General features: G+C 35.6%; 1 protein-coding gene across 1 annotated transcript; it reads right to left on the bottom strand.

Annotated features, from left to right (window-relative positions):
• Positions 1-390: 390 nt before the first annotated feature.
• LOC137824617 (uncharacterized) lies at positions 391-10,552 on the bottom strand. Its single transcript, XM_068630285.1, has 4 exons — positions 10,214-10,552; positions 8,371-8,529; positions 7,610-8,094; positions 391-976 (listed from the first exon to the last, which is right to left on the bottom strand). The coding sequence occupies exons 1-4, from the start codon at positions 10,461-10,463 to the stop codon at positions 605-607; spliced, it is 1,266 nt and encodes a 421-aa protein (XP_068486386.1). The 5' UTR covers positions 10,464-10,552; the 3' UTR covers positions 391-604.
• Between the last annotated feature and the right edge of the window lie 1,650 nt (positions 10,553-12,202).

Here is a 12,202-nt window from a genome sequence, read left to right as displayed (position 1 = left end):
TAGGTTTTTGGGAATCTCGATAGTCATGAAGCCTATTTTCATTTCGGTGCTTTTTATTCCAGTGGTGGAAGCAGGTTGACTCTTCAGCCAATTTAGATGCTAATGGCCAACACAAATCTCTGTGCAGCTTTACACATTGTAAGATCATTGCCTGAATTATCCAAAACAGTTCTTCACTAACAAAATTAAGGGCCTATAATGAAGAAGCATTTATATTTTCATCAACTTTAGTAACTTTCTACACAGTTCCTAATTGATCTGTCACATCATTAATTAAAGTTTACCAAGATTTCTCTCTTGTGGTAAATACTTTAAACTGTTTTTTAAACAATTTACACCATGATTCACTGTAGTTGTAACATAAGTGCATCAAACATTAAATCCACAGTATAACAGTAAAAGGCCACACATTTAAGAAAACATTGACTTGTGGGAGGTTTCATTATTCACACAGTATCTAATAAACAAGAAACAGCTGCCTAGACTAAGAGAAAGCTAGAGTTTTCCACTCTCCTAGCAAATCATTTTCTAGTAACCAAATGCATGCCCATTGACTTTTGAGAAAATTAAAGATTACCCTGGAATGGGATGATAATAGGTATCACTACTCAAATACCAAAATACTTCCATCCCACGAGCATGAAGCAATAACATTAGGTATAATGGGGTGGAAGGCAACATCTATGCATGCTTGCTCATGGGCCTTGATTTTCTTCACAACTTTGGATGACTGATAATCATAAAGGTAGATAGAGCCATCTGAAGAGCCAGAAGCGAGTTTTTTCCCATCTAAGCTGAAATTGCACTTGATTGGAAACCCAGAGATCACATGGCCCTCATATCGCTTATATTTGTTGAGTCTGTAAGGTGGGGTGGCAGTAAAGATTGCAACATAATTTCCATTAGACTGAGCAACAAAGATTGAATCAAATGGGTGGAGCCTCAAGCAAGGACATGTATAAGCTTCTGCATAAACCTGATTCAGGAGTATAATAAGCTAATTAAAAATCTAAATTCATTAAGTCATAACAACGTTTACATGTACAAACGGTCAAAATGATATTTAGAGATGAATTGCATACTCCTAAATGCATACAAGCATAAAGAACGAAAGGTGGTAAGCATCATAGAAAATTAAGTGGGCCTGAGTTTTATCACATTTAATTTAATATCATCTCATGGAAAGTCATCGGAAGGCAATTAAAAAGTGATCTTTTAAGCTACTTGTGAAGCGTTATCAGTGGAAATCATGCTTCTTTGCTGCATTAATACTGTCACTAATATTTAACTACCATCAACAAATCTAATTATTTAACAGAATGTCAGGATACCCTGAGAGAGAAGTTTAAATAAGTAAAATGTAGATAATGTAATTTAATCCAATATGTAAGGACAACGTTAATTTTTTTGTTTCCTGCAATATAAACATGAGCATTTCACATGCAGGTATAATAATATTTTAACCTTAGTTATTTCCAGAAAATGAAAACAACACGATGAACAAAAAGATGCATCAGCTACAGAGCAGTAGAAGACTCTTAACAAAACTTTTAGGTTCCTTAAGTGATTTGAGTGCAGAAATACGTGTTCCTTAGCAATTTTCAAGCCGTTCATTTAAACTCAACATCTATCTAGGAAATAAATTGAGTATGGGTATTCATCCCATTGGATATTGAGAAAATAATAGAAAAGCACATATCCAGCTGTTTGCTAAATTATGGAGCAATTATTCTGACTATACAGCTGTAATTAAGGGAGTAAAATTTCCGATTATACATGGCCGTTTTTATTTCTTTCTGTTTCTGTAAATTATAATATTTACTATTTCTAATTGAAATTCTAATTGGGATCTTCATTTGTTGTACTCTAAAAGGCTACTTATGTCATTTGTATCACACATTTCAGAGTATGCGAATATACTTTTTTTACATGGTATTAGACCATTAGTTTTTAACCCTAACAACAAAATAGTTACGAACCTTGGTAGAAGAAGAAAGAAGAATAGAGTAGCTAGACCGAAAAACGCACCAACTCTTAACTGGTGATCTTATTTCGTCAAAAGAAAGAAAACAAAATTGGTTAATAAGGGAAACTAGTCCCTTTCGCACATGATTATCATTGTCAAAAACATATCAAAAGTACACCTCTACCTCGTCAAGGTTAGTCTTAATATAAAGACACAACCCGTCCCACGATGGTATGTCGTACACATATTCAATGTGGTACCTTGAAGTCTAAACAATTCTTTCCAAGAGAGACTTGAGAACATAGTATCTCTATCACTCACAATTTAAGTCGAAATTCCATGTAACTTTACCATCTCTTTGATAAAACTTCAGCTATCGATCTTGCCGAATACGAATGCTTTAGGGGAATGAAATGTCCATACTTACTAACCATTTTGGGAGTTTTAATATGAAATCCATGCTTATGTCTTCCCATATTGCCATCAGAATAGGAAGCAATTGAAGAAGCCCTTGGGGTGAACATGCTTGATACTTACTTTGTTGACAAAATAGGACAAGTTGCAACATAATTCGTAACCATTTTCTTTTTCAAGTTCTCTCTTCTAAACATGGTACCGTCATCTGTGACTTGCTTTGCCACTAATCCTTCCAACATTGTATCATAGTTTATCCTATCAAGGATTGTTGGTAATTGTGTCACATGCTATCGACCCACCCACAAATATCTAGACTCGCACCAGAGATGTTTAGTCCTAAACGTGAGGATTGTGGGTTGTTACGAAGTGGACTTTAAGCCTAACTCAACCCCATAAAATCGGCTCATAAGGTTAAGGTTTGCACCCACTTATATACAATGAAAGGCTCTAATCTCTAGTCGATGTGGGATCTCCAACACACCCCCTCACGTCGAGACTACCAACTTGTGCGTGGGACTATATATTATGGGTGGTCCGATAGCGGCCCGATAGCGGGTGGCACGATAGGCCCAACAAATCACATGCTATCGACCCACCCACAAATATCTAGACTCGCACTAGAGATGTTTAGTCCTAAACGTGAGGGGTGTATTGAAGATTTTCCATCAACTATCGATATGACCAAATTATAGTATATAAGTGGATGCAAACCACACCTTACAAGCCGACATGAAGTTGAATTATGCTTAAAATTCAATTTCTAAAAGGGTATTATCGTGTAATGAGAAGGAAACACAAATTCGTGCGTTTCTTGTGGGCATACTACTCGTAGGAGCAAACATTTTAGAAATCATGTATGTTTTCAATTTTGTGTTTTTTTTTCGTATTGTCACTTTTCATGCTAGATACATTGCTCTTTGCCACCACACAATTCATCACTTGTGTTACTATTCATCATTCAACGACTTTCTAGTAGGCCTCTTCCAGTCAATTTTATTGTTTATTGTAAACATTTTTCCTACAAGTACTATTATGGCCAATGATTTCCTAGAAACATTTTTTCCAGTGAGTTCCTTTTTCCATTAAACCTTTTCCAACCAACATTACTGCTAATTGTCGACATTATCTAGCAATTGTTTTTTCTTCTTCTAGAGAGTTTTTCTTTTCCTGACAATCGTCACTATTGGCATCACCTTGATATGCAAAGACACTATTTCTCCAACAATCGCCATGCCCCTTAAGCACTTTGGCTCCCCAGGAACGAATGCACTCTAAGCATTTTTTCCTTTCCGATAGCCATTGTGTCCTTTTAGCATCTTTGACTTTCTGGAAGCCATTATGCTTGTTAAGCATTTTTTACTTTTAAGATAATTGTTGCCTCTTTGGAGCATTTTCATTTTTCGACTGTTGTTGTATCCTCTAATCATTTTTGCTTTTGATAGTTCCCCCTTAGCGTTTTTGCTTTTTGACAAATGTCATGTCCTTTGATCACTTTTGTTTTCCAATAGTTGTGTTCTTTGATATTGTTTGCTTTCTGACAACTGTCGTGCTAACTACTCATTTTTGCTTTGACAATCATCATATCATTCATACGTTCTATAGCTTGAAGGGGAGTGTTAAATATATGATTTAGAAAAGGACAGAACATTTTGAAGATTAATTATCACTTTGACAAAGAGAAAGTCAGCTCTAGAAAATATCTACTAGCATTATTTACTATGTAGGCTTTGACAACCAACTAGTTAACATGTTTTTTACTCTCTCAAGAGGTCTTTTGTTGATGATTTTTGCAACAAGTTTGTCTCATGATACATATACAATAACTTGAACGGGAGTATTAGAGATATGAGTTGATTGTGTTAGAGATAAGATTTGATTACATTAGATAGAGAGATATATTATGATTTGATAAGAAAATATCTTATCAAATATTTCCTATTATTATTTTTTAAAAAATCATGTTAAGCACCACTATGAAATCTTAGCATCCGAACTAAGTTGGCACCTTAATCACAAATATTTCCCATTATTAGATATTGATTTTGTTCATTATTATTGTATCTCTTATACATAATAAGAATATGCATGTGTGTACCCTTAGGGATGGCAAAGCAGACTGGACTGCTAGTCCACCCTCATTTAGGCGGGATGGGTTAAATTTTTGAACCTACCAACCCACATAGGCCCGGTCCACCTAACCCGCAAACCTAACGGACCAAAGGCGAGACAGTATTTTTGGTACTTTTAAAGAGAAATCTCATGCTTTTGGAATTAAAATTGGTGGTGGTCAATGTTTTATATACAACTTTATTTACATTAATTTCTTTATAAATCACTTGATTCATTAAATTATTGTTGATATTTACTCTTTTGTTAGGCATTAAACCTTCTTTTATTAAAATATTAAAGTTTCATTAAATTTAATTGCTCTTCCTTGTATTTTTATTGTCCAAAAAATAATATTAATGATTATAACCAAGTAAATAAATCCAAAACAAAAAATTAAAAAACTATGAAATAGTGGCGGGCTTGCCAACCCACCCTCTGACGGGGTGGGTTACTAATTTCAACCCGTATCCCATTGGCAGGCCAGTGACGGGCCAGGCTGGCCCGTTTAGCCACCCATATTGTACCCTACACATAGAATTCATTACATTCCATCTTGGTTTCTCTCTTCTCAACATTGTATTAAAGCGATACCATCTTCATCACCTGTCTGTCACTAATCCTTCAAACACAATCTATCATTGGCCAATGTTATCGATATCGGAACATGTTGGGAACCCTAAAAACCCTTATTGATGTTATAACGGAAACCATAACGAAGTATGGCAGAAGCATTCCAGTCAAAAGAAATACAAATATATACGTATAGATAACTTAAAAAAATACAAAAAGAATGAAAGAGACAATCATAACTAATAATAATACTATGTCTAGAAATTCAAATAACAATATCAAATAAAAAACACCACAAATTTCAAGTTCAAAACTTAAAATAACAACAAAACATAAAAGAAATCCAATGGAGCATAACCCTCCTCCTCTTCCCCTTCATAGAAACTCTTGTCAAAGTTAAGTAATTTTTCAAACTCAGAATCAGAGTTATCAAGCAATTCATTCTCAATCCTAATTTGAATATTTCCTTTAAAAAAGAAAAACACTTGTGGCAGGTGGCAGTATGCGGCAATGGACGACGGTGTGCGGCAACAATAGGTAGCTGGCAATGGCATTGGGACAGTAGCGACAGTGGCGACGGAGACGTCAGCAAGATCGTCAATAACGACAAGTGACGCTGATCAACGACGATGAATAGTGGTCGTGGGCAGTGGCTGTGTACAATTGTTGTGTGCAGTGACAGTGAGTAGCAACTACAGATTAGGGTTATCTAATAGTAGTTGTTAGTTGGTTAATACTAACATGCTAATTGGGTCGAGTATGGCCCAAATCATTTTAATGTCTAAGTGTGTCGATAACCACTTACCACTAACACGTTAATTGGGTTGAGTATGACCCAAATCATTTTAATATCTATGCCCACAATATTAGGTTTTTCTCCTAGCTAGGTCAAGTTTCTCCCAACGCCCATGCCACAAACCTCATCCCCTCGCTCACAATTTGTTCTCCCCACGTTTTTCGCCATTTTCGTTTAGCCTTACCATCCCGTGATGCAAAAAGCGGCCGCCATGGGCTGTCATGAGAAACCCGCTTCACCATCGCCATGTTCTGGCGACAAGTGCCATGGCCATTTTTCAATAGCACTACATCAGGGTAATACACGTTAGAATAGGGCAACATAGTCACATGACAATGAAAAATATATGTTGAAGATCCCATATTAACTAGAGATATGGCCAAATTATAATATATAAGTGGGATACAAACCTCACCTTAAAAGTTGATTTTGTGAAATTAAGTTAAGCTTAAAGTCCACTTCATAAGATAGTATTGGAGCTTATCAAGAGCCTATTCTAGTGAGATTAGTTAAGCCTTAACCCCACTTTCATAATATGGTATTAAGAGACTATTCTAGCGAGGTTTATTGGACCTATCATGTTACCTGCTATCATAACCCCTTCTATCCCATGCTCAAGATGTCCAGTTCTTAGTGGGAATGGGTACATTGGAAATCCCACACCAACTAGAGATATGACCAAATTATAATATATAACTAAGATGCAAACCTTACCTTACAAGTCGATTTTGTGAGGTTGAGAAATGAGGTCATACTGTGACAACAAGGATCCTATATGTATTGCTCAAAATCCAGCACAGTCAAACTAAACATGAGAAAATTGAGAAACAACTGAGCCTGATGATGAATATTAGGCCATTCCTTCCAATGAAGCAACAAGACGTCCTTACAAAGGATGTTCCAACCTAACTTTGAACTTCCTGCAAGTACAATGGCCTGATTGATATCTATGCCATCTTGAGGGGTGGGGTTGGGGGCAGGAGGCTGGCAGGGGCAGCGTGACGGCAGGGTTGAAAGTATATTAGGAATAAATGGTTAGGCATTTTAGGAAAACTTTTTAGTTAGAATAAAATATGAATCTGCTGATTCAGTTGTTGTTAGGCAGGCTGTTTTTATACTATTTTGCTGCTATATGTTTTACCTAATATGAAGCGTGTTGGTTCCCTATCCTAAACAAATTCTTGTAATAAATCATACTATTCATGGGCAAATAGTTGATGTGGAATGTGTTTCTTTCTGGACATGCAGTCACTTACATTTTATTTTATTTCCATATTTTAGATGATAATGCTCCGCAAGAACAACAGCCCTATCCCAAATTCTCACCATTGGAAAAATCCAAATCTCACATTGACTAGAGATGCTGTCAAATATAGTATATGACAAGTTAGTTTTGTAGGATTAAGTTAAACCCTATTTTGTAAGACTCACTAGGATTACCTATAGATTTAAAAATACGGAATACTAAATTATTAAAATTTCATATTTAATGTCAATACAAAATATTAAGAAAACATAACAACATAACAGTGTGCATACATTAAATGACTCAATCACGGGCTGGTTTTAGAATATAGAACTTGCAGGCTATAACTTATACTAGACTATCTGCATTATTCCATTCTCTCCAGGATGACTTATTAACACAAGTAACAGCTGCTTAAACTAACAATACACAAACTTCACAGCAATTTGGTAATAAGATGAATAGTAAAAACAGAATATGAAAGATAGATATTGTATTCTCTTACCTGATTAGACAACGGTACCTCCCTTGACACATCCCAAACAATAATAGCGTTCTCACTTATATTAGTCTGAGATACATCACAAGAAGAAATGAATTGCTTCCCATTCCTTGTGAACTCAAGATCGAGAATCGGACCTAAGTTTCTATTATAATGATGCACTACTTTGCCAGTTCTGACATCCCATAATTTGATATGGCCCTTTGAACCTCCAGAAAGGAAGATATTTGAATTGTCTGGATGGAACTTTATAACTGCAACAATTTGATCTTCACTGAAAACCTGAGTCTCCATTCCCTTTTCAACATCGACCAACCGTGATGTGCAATCATATCCACAAGAAAGTAGAAAGTGCCCTTGCTGAGACCATTTCACATCTTTGACGGCTGCATTGTGGAAGTTTAGCACACATGCTTTCTTCTGATTTCTGCTCCATACATTCCATACGCAAATTGTGTGATCCATCCCGGCAGATGCAAGGAGGTGAGCTGTAAGCTAACTCTGATGAACAATAAATACTAGTATACATAATAAGCATATCTCTCTTACTCTTTCTCACATATATATACACAACACTTTTCAATACTTAGATTTTAAATTTATTCTAGCTGTGAAAAAATGCTTTATACATCAAAATCCAATTAAAATATAATACAATTGCAATACCTTTATCAATAAGAAACAACTTAGGAAAATTATTCCTTATTACGACTAGTATATCACACACATACAAGGGCAACAGTTTGTCAACAAAGAGAACATACCATGAGTTGATGACCAATGTATAGCATTGACTGCATTAGTATGCCCGGATAAAGTTGTAGATAGCTTTTCAGATATCAGATTCTGGCTTTGATGACCCTTTGCTTTACTTTTCAACAACGACAAAATATTATGATGTATATCAGCAACTGAGATACTACCTAAGTTTTACGAACAAGAAAAAGGTCAGTGCAGTTGTCTCTATCAAAGATTAATATAGAACCATTAAAACATGCAGCACATCTATGCCTGAAGAAAGTACCAACAGAAAAAGGTATGTGTGAGGAAATAAAGAAATTTAAACTATGCAAGCTCATCACTCAGCCAGAGACAGAATATAGCATATGCATACTTCAAAATTAAGAAGTGGAGGTCCTTAAATTGAGAAGTGGACCTTGAACTAAGATAGTAGCTATACAAAGCAATTGTTGAATAAGCACTGTGCTCATAGACAACCAATTAAAAACTATAGACAATATTAAAATAACTTTAGCATGGCTATCACTACAGACTTCAAAATTATTTTAACACATTTTGAAGTTGGTTAGCTGCATCCATAGACACTATGTTCATGCAAGAAGTACTCTAGTCATGCCAAAAAAATCCAATTCTCTTAAATACCTCCACAACCAGGAAAAGAAAATCTCAGTGCGATTTATATAGAAGAATACAGATATAATTATGAAAAAATAAGTACCTAAGACTCCAAGTTTTGTCTATTTCCTAGGGAAAAGAACATTTGCTTTCCATACTCACTAAAGTATCCAGGCCACAACCATGATATGTTTCCCTCCAAGTCATAAGATGTTATCACAAATGTTACATATATGATATGATTTGATTACATTAAATAGAGAGATATAAAATATTATTTGAAAAGGATATATCTTGCCAAATATTTCCCATTATTAGATATTGATGGTGCTCTTTATTATTGTATCTCTTCTCTTCTTCATTATAAATAAGAATACTCTTCTAAGTACCCAATACATGGGATTCATTATATACCTTCTTGATTTCTCTCTCCTCAACAAGGTACTAGAGTGGTACATCCTCCGTAGCTTGTTTTGCATTGATCCTTTCAACATGGAATCACGATCCCAACAAGAAGGGAACTCAGATTTGTACTTTCCCTATCACTGCTCAGAGGACTAAATATTATAGAAATTGTGTACCTTTTCTAGTTTCTATTTTTTTCTCTACCATCACTATTCATGTTGGACACATTGTTAGTCACCGCTGTCACAAATTCACAATTCACCACCCGCATTACTATTCACCGCCAATGAATTTCCAACAAGCCTTATCTGATCAACATTATTGTTTACCGCCGACGTTTTCCCAGTGAGTATTATTTACAGCCAATGTTTTCCAGCAAATACTATTTCACCACAACGCAGCTTTTTTCATCCAAATTCTAGCAGCCAATCACTGCTTCTCACCAATTAACAAAGACCCATCTCTTTTCCAGCCACTTTGCAGATTTCAACTTATTTTCTACTTCTTTTTTCTCTGTTCTGTCTAGAATTTCTCTTTAAAAAATTTGAAACAGCAATGACTCCTCTTTAATTCTTCCTACTTTTTTTGCTATTTTATCTCTCAGCGGCATAAACTATGTTAAGGGTTTAGGGTTCAAAACATCGTTACCCCACTATCCCGCTATATCACTTAACGGCGCAGTCATTTGGCATCGACTACTCTGATCATAACTCAAAAATTGAACAAATTCCACTAAATATGAATGTGAATGAAGTACCACTCGAACAGTCTCTAATTAGAAAAATGCACACAAACAAAAACAGATCAATTTTGGACAACACAAAGGCTAAAAAAAGTGATGAATACCTGATAGCGTGAACGGAGAAAGAACAGGAACCAGGTCAGGAAGAGGGGGAGGGGTGGGACCCATCAGAGCGCGTTGTCGTTTTGAAATGTAACTTCCGGGAATAGGAGGTTGCTTTTGGTGGATTAAAGGAGGCGAAGGGGAAGGAAGATGTCGTTTTGACGGATTAGAGGAAGAGTGTGATAATCTCTGTCGTTTGGGTTGTTCTTCGTCATCTGAGACATTCGAATACGCATTCCGCAGAAGATCCATTTCTATTTCTCCATCTGTTTCCCTACACAAATAATACAAATAATGATAACAACAATAAATATTAATATTAATGATAAGGTTTTGGATGTTAAAATAATAACTATACGACTATAACTTGTTTAAAACCATTTAACGTATAGCATATCTAGCATTTTATTTGTGTATATATGGTAAATCATAAAAATGGTATAATATGTAATCATTCCCAAAATCACAATTAAAGACGTTACCTTCGTATTAAGAATTACATTTATAGTTACATCTACATTTTTTACTTTTATAATTATTATATATGTATTTATATTTATTAAAATTAACTATAAATTTATAATGATAAAATAATTTAATAATAAATTAAATGTTGTGAAATAGATAAAATCACAAATAATGCCACAAATACTCTAACACAACAATTTAACCAAACTTATAATAGAATTATTAAAGAAAACAAAAAAAATAGTAGGATTTTGTTCATTGAATAAAAAATTGAAAGGAAAAAAACGTACCAAATAAAAGTACGTCGGTGGGAGTGAGAGGGATTAGCCTATGAGAAAGAAAGGGGTTAGTCTATGAGAAAGAAAGGACATAGGGAGAAAAGGAGAGGCGTGTTAGTCTATGAGCGAAAGGAATGAGAAAATGGATTGGAGATGGAAGAACAAACAAGCAAAACGCTTACGTTTTGGGATTTGATTGGGAGGGTTAAAAATAAAGAATGGTGGTGAGGGAGGATATGGAAGGGAAGTGGTTGACAGTGGTGATAAAGGATATGAATGATCGATCTGACTAAGTCCCTCTACGGGTCCAAGGCAAAAGCATATTTCATTATATTTTCTTCTTTTCTATATATTATTTTTCATGATTAATGTTGATTGAACAATTGAGGATGAATTTTTGGTTAATTGCTTAATGGTGGCACATGTGTTGTAATGATAAAAATAAGAAATACGAATATATATAATAATATTTACTTTTTATTATAATTTATTCTTTAAAAAAAATATTCTCAATTTTTATTATAATTTAATAAAAAGATTATTAATAAAAATTTTACTTACAAATGGCAAAGGTTCGAGCCGAGCAGGTGCTCAAGTAAAACCAGTTCATGGCAGAACTAGATGCGTCACGGGCGAGTAATGAGGAGTTATGTAAAGCCAACGAGGAATTATGTAAGGACTTCCAGCAGCTAGGCGAACGCTCCACAGGGAAGCGAGGCCCGACTATTCAACCAAGGGCTCGCCCCAGGCTATTCTCACAGGCGATTATGGACGTTGTCGTACCAGCCAGTTTCATAACGCCCAAGATTGTTTTTACAAGTGCAGAAGACCCAGAGGCCCATCTCACATCATTTAATGCTCAGATGATGATCTCGAGAGGAACGAATGCTATGCATTGCAATATGTTTTTGGGCATGTTCACAGGCACGACGCTATAGTGGTTTGTTGGCCTCCCAGACGACCACATCACCTCGTTTGATAAATTTTCTGGATTGTTCAGGGAACAATTCATCGTCAACCAAGCTCAACCGCCTGTCCCTTTCGACCTCTTCGGTGTGAAGCAGAGACAGGGAGAACCTTTGAAGGATTTTTTGAACAGGTTTGGGGCGTTCGTAGTAAGGCTCCAGACTCAGGATGAGGCCTTGATGGTCCATGCCTTTGGGCAGGGGATCCTGTCAGGGCCATTCAACGACTCGCTGATCAGAAATCGGGCAAGGATGTTCGGGGAAATCCGACGACGAGTTG

This window comes from Phaseolus vulgaris, chromosome 11, assembly GCF_000499845.2.
Source record: "Phaseolus vulgaris cultivar G19833 chromosome 11, P. vulgaris v2.0, whole genome shotgun sequence".
Classification (NCBI taxonomy): Eukaryota; Viridiplantae; Streptophyta; class Magnoliopsida; order Fabales; family Fabaceae; genus Phaseolus; species Phaseolus vulgaris.
Note: the sequence above shows the minus strand (reverse complement) of the source record. Positions and strands in the feature narration are given on the sequence as shown.

Bases quoted from the DNA above. Each gene is read 5' to 3' on its own strand.
- LOC137824617 (XM_068630285.1), bottom strand. From the start codon at position 10,463: ATGGATCTTCTGCGGAATGCGTATTCGAATGTCTCAGATGACGAAGAA. The intron at 8,095-8,370 runs GTATGTTCTCTT...GTTAGCTTACAG, and splicing joins ACATTGGTCATCAACTCATG to CTCACCTCCTTGCATCTGCC. The intron at 977-7,609 runs GTAAGAGAATAC...CTCCTGAATCAG, and splicing joins AGGTACCGTTGTCTAATCAG to GTTTATGCAGAAGCTTATAC.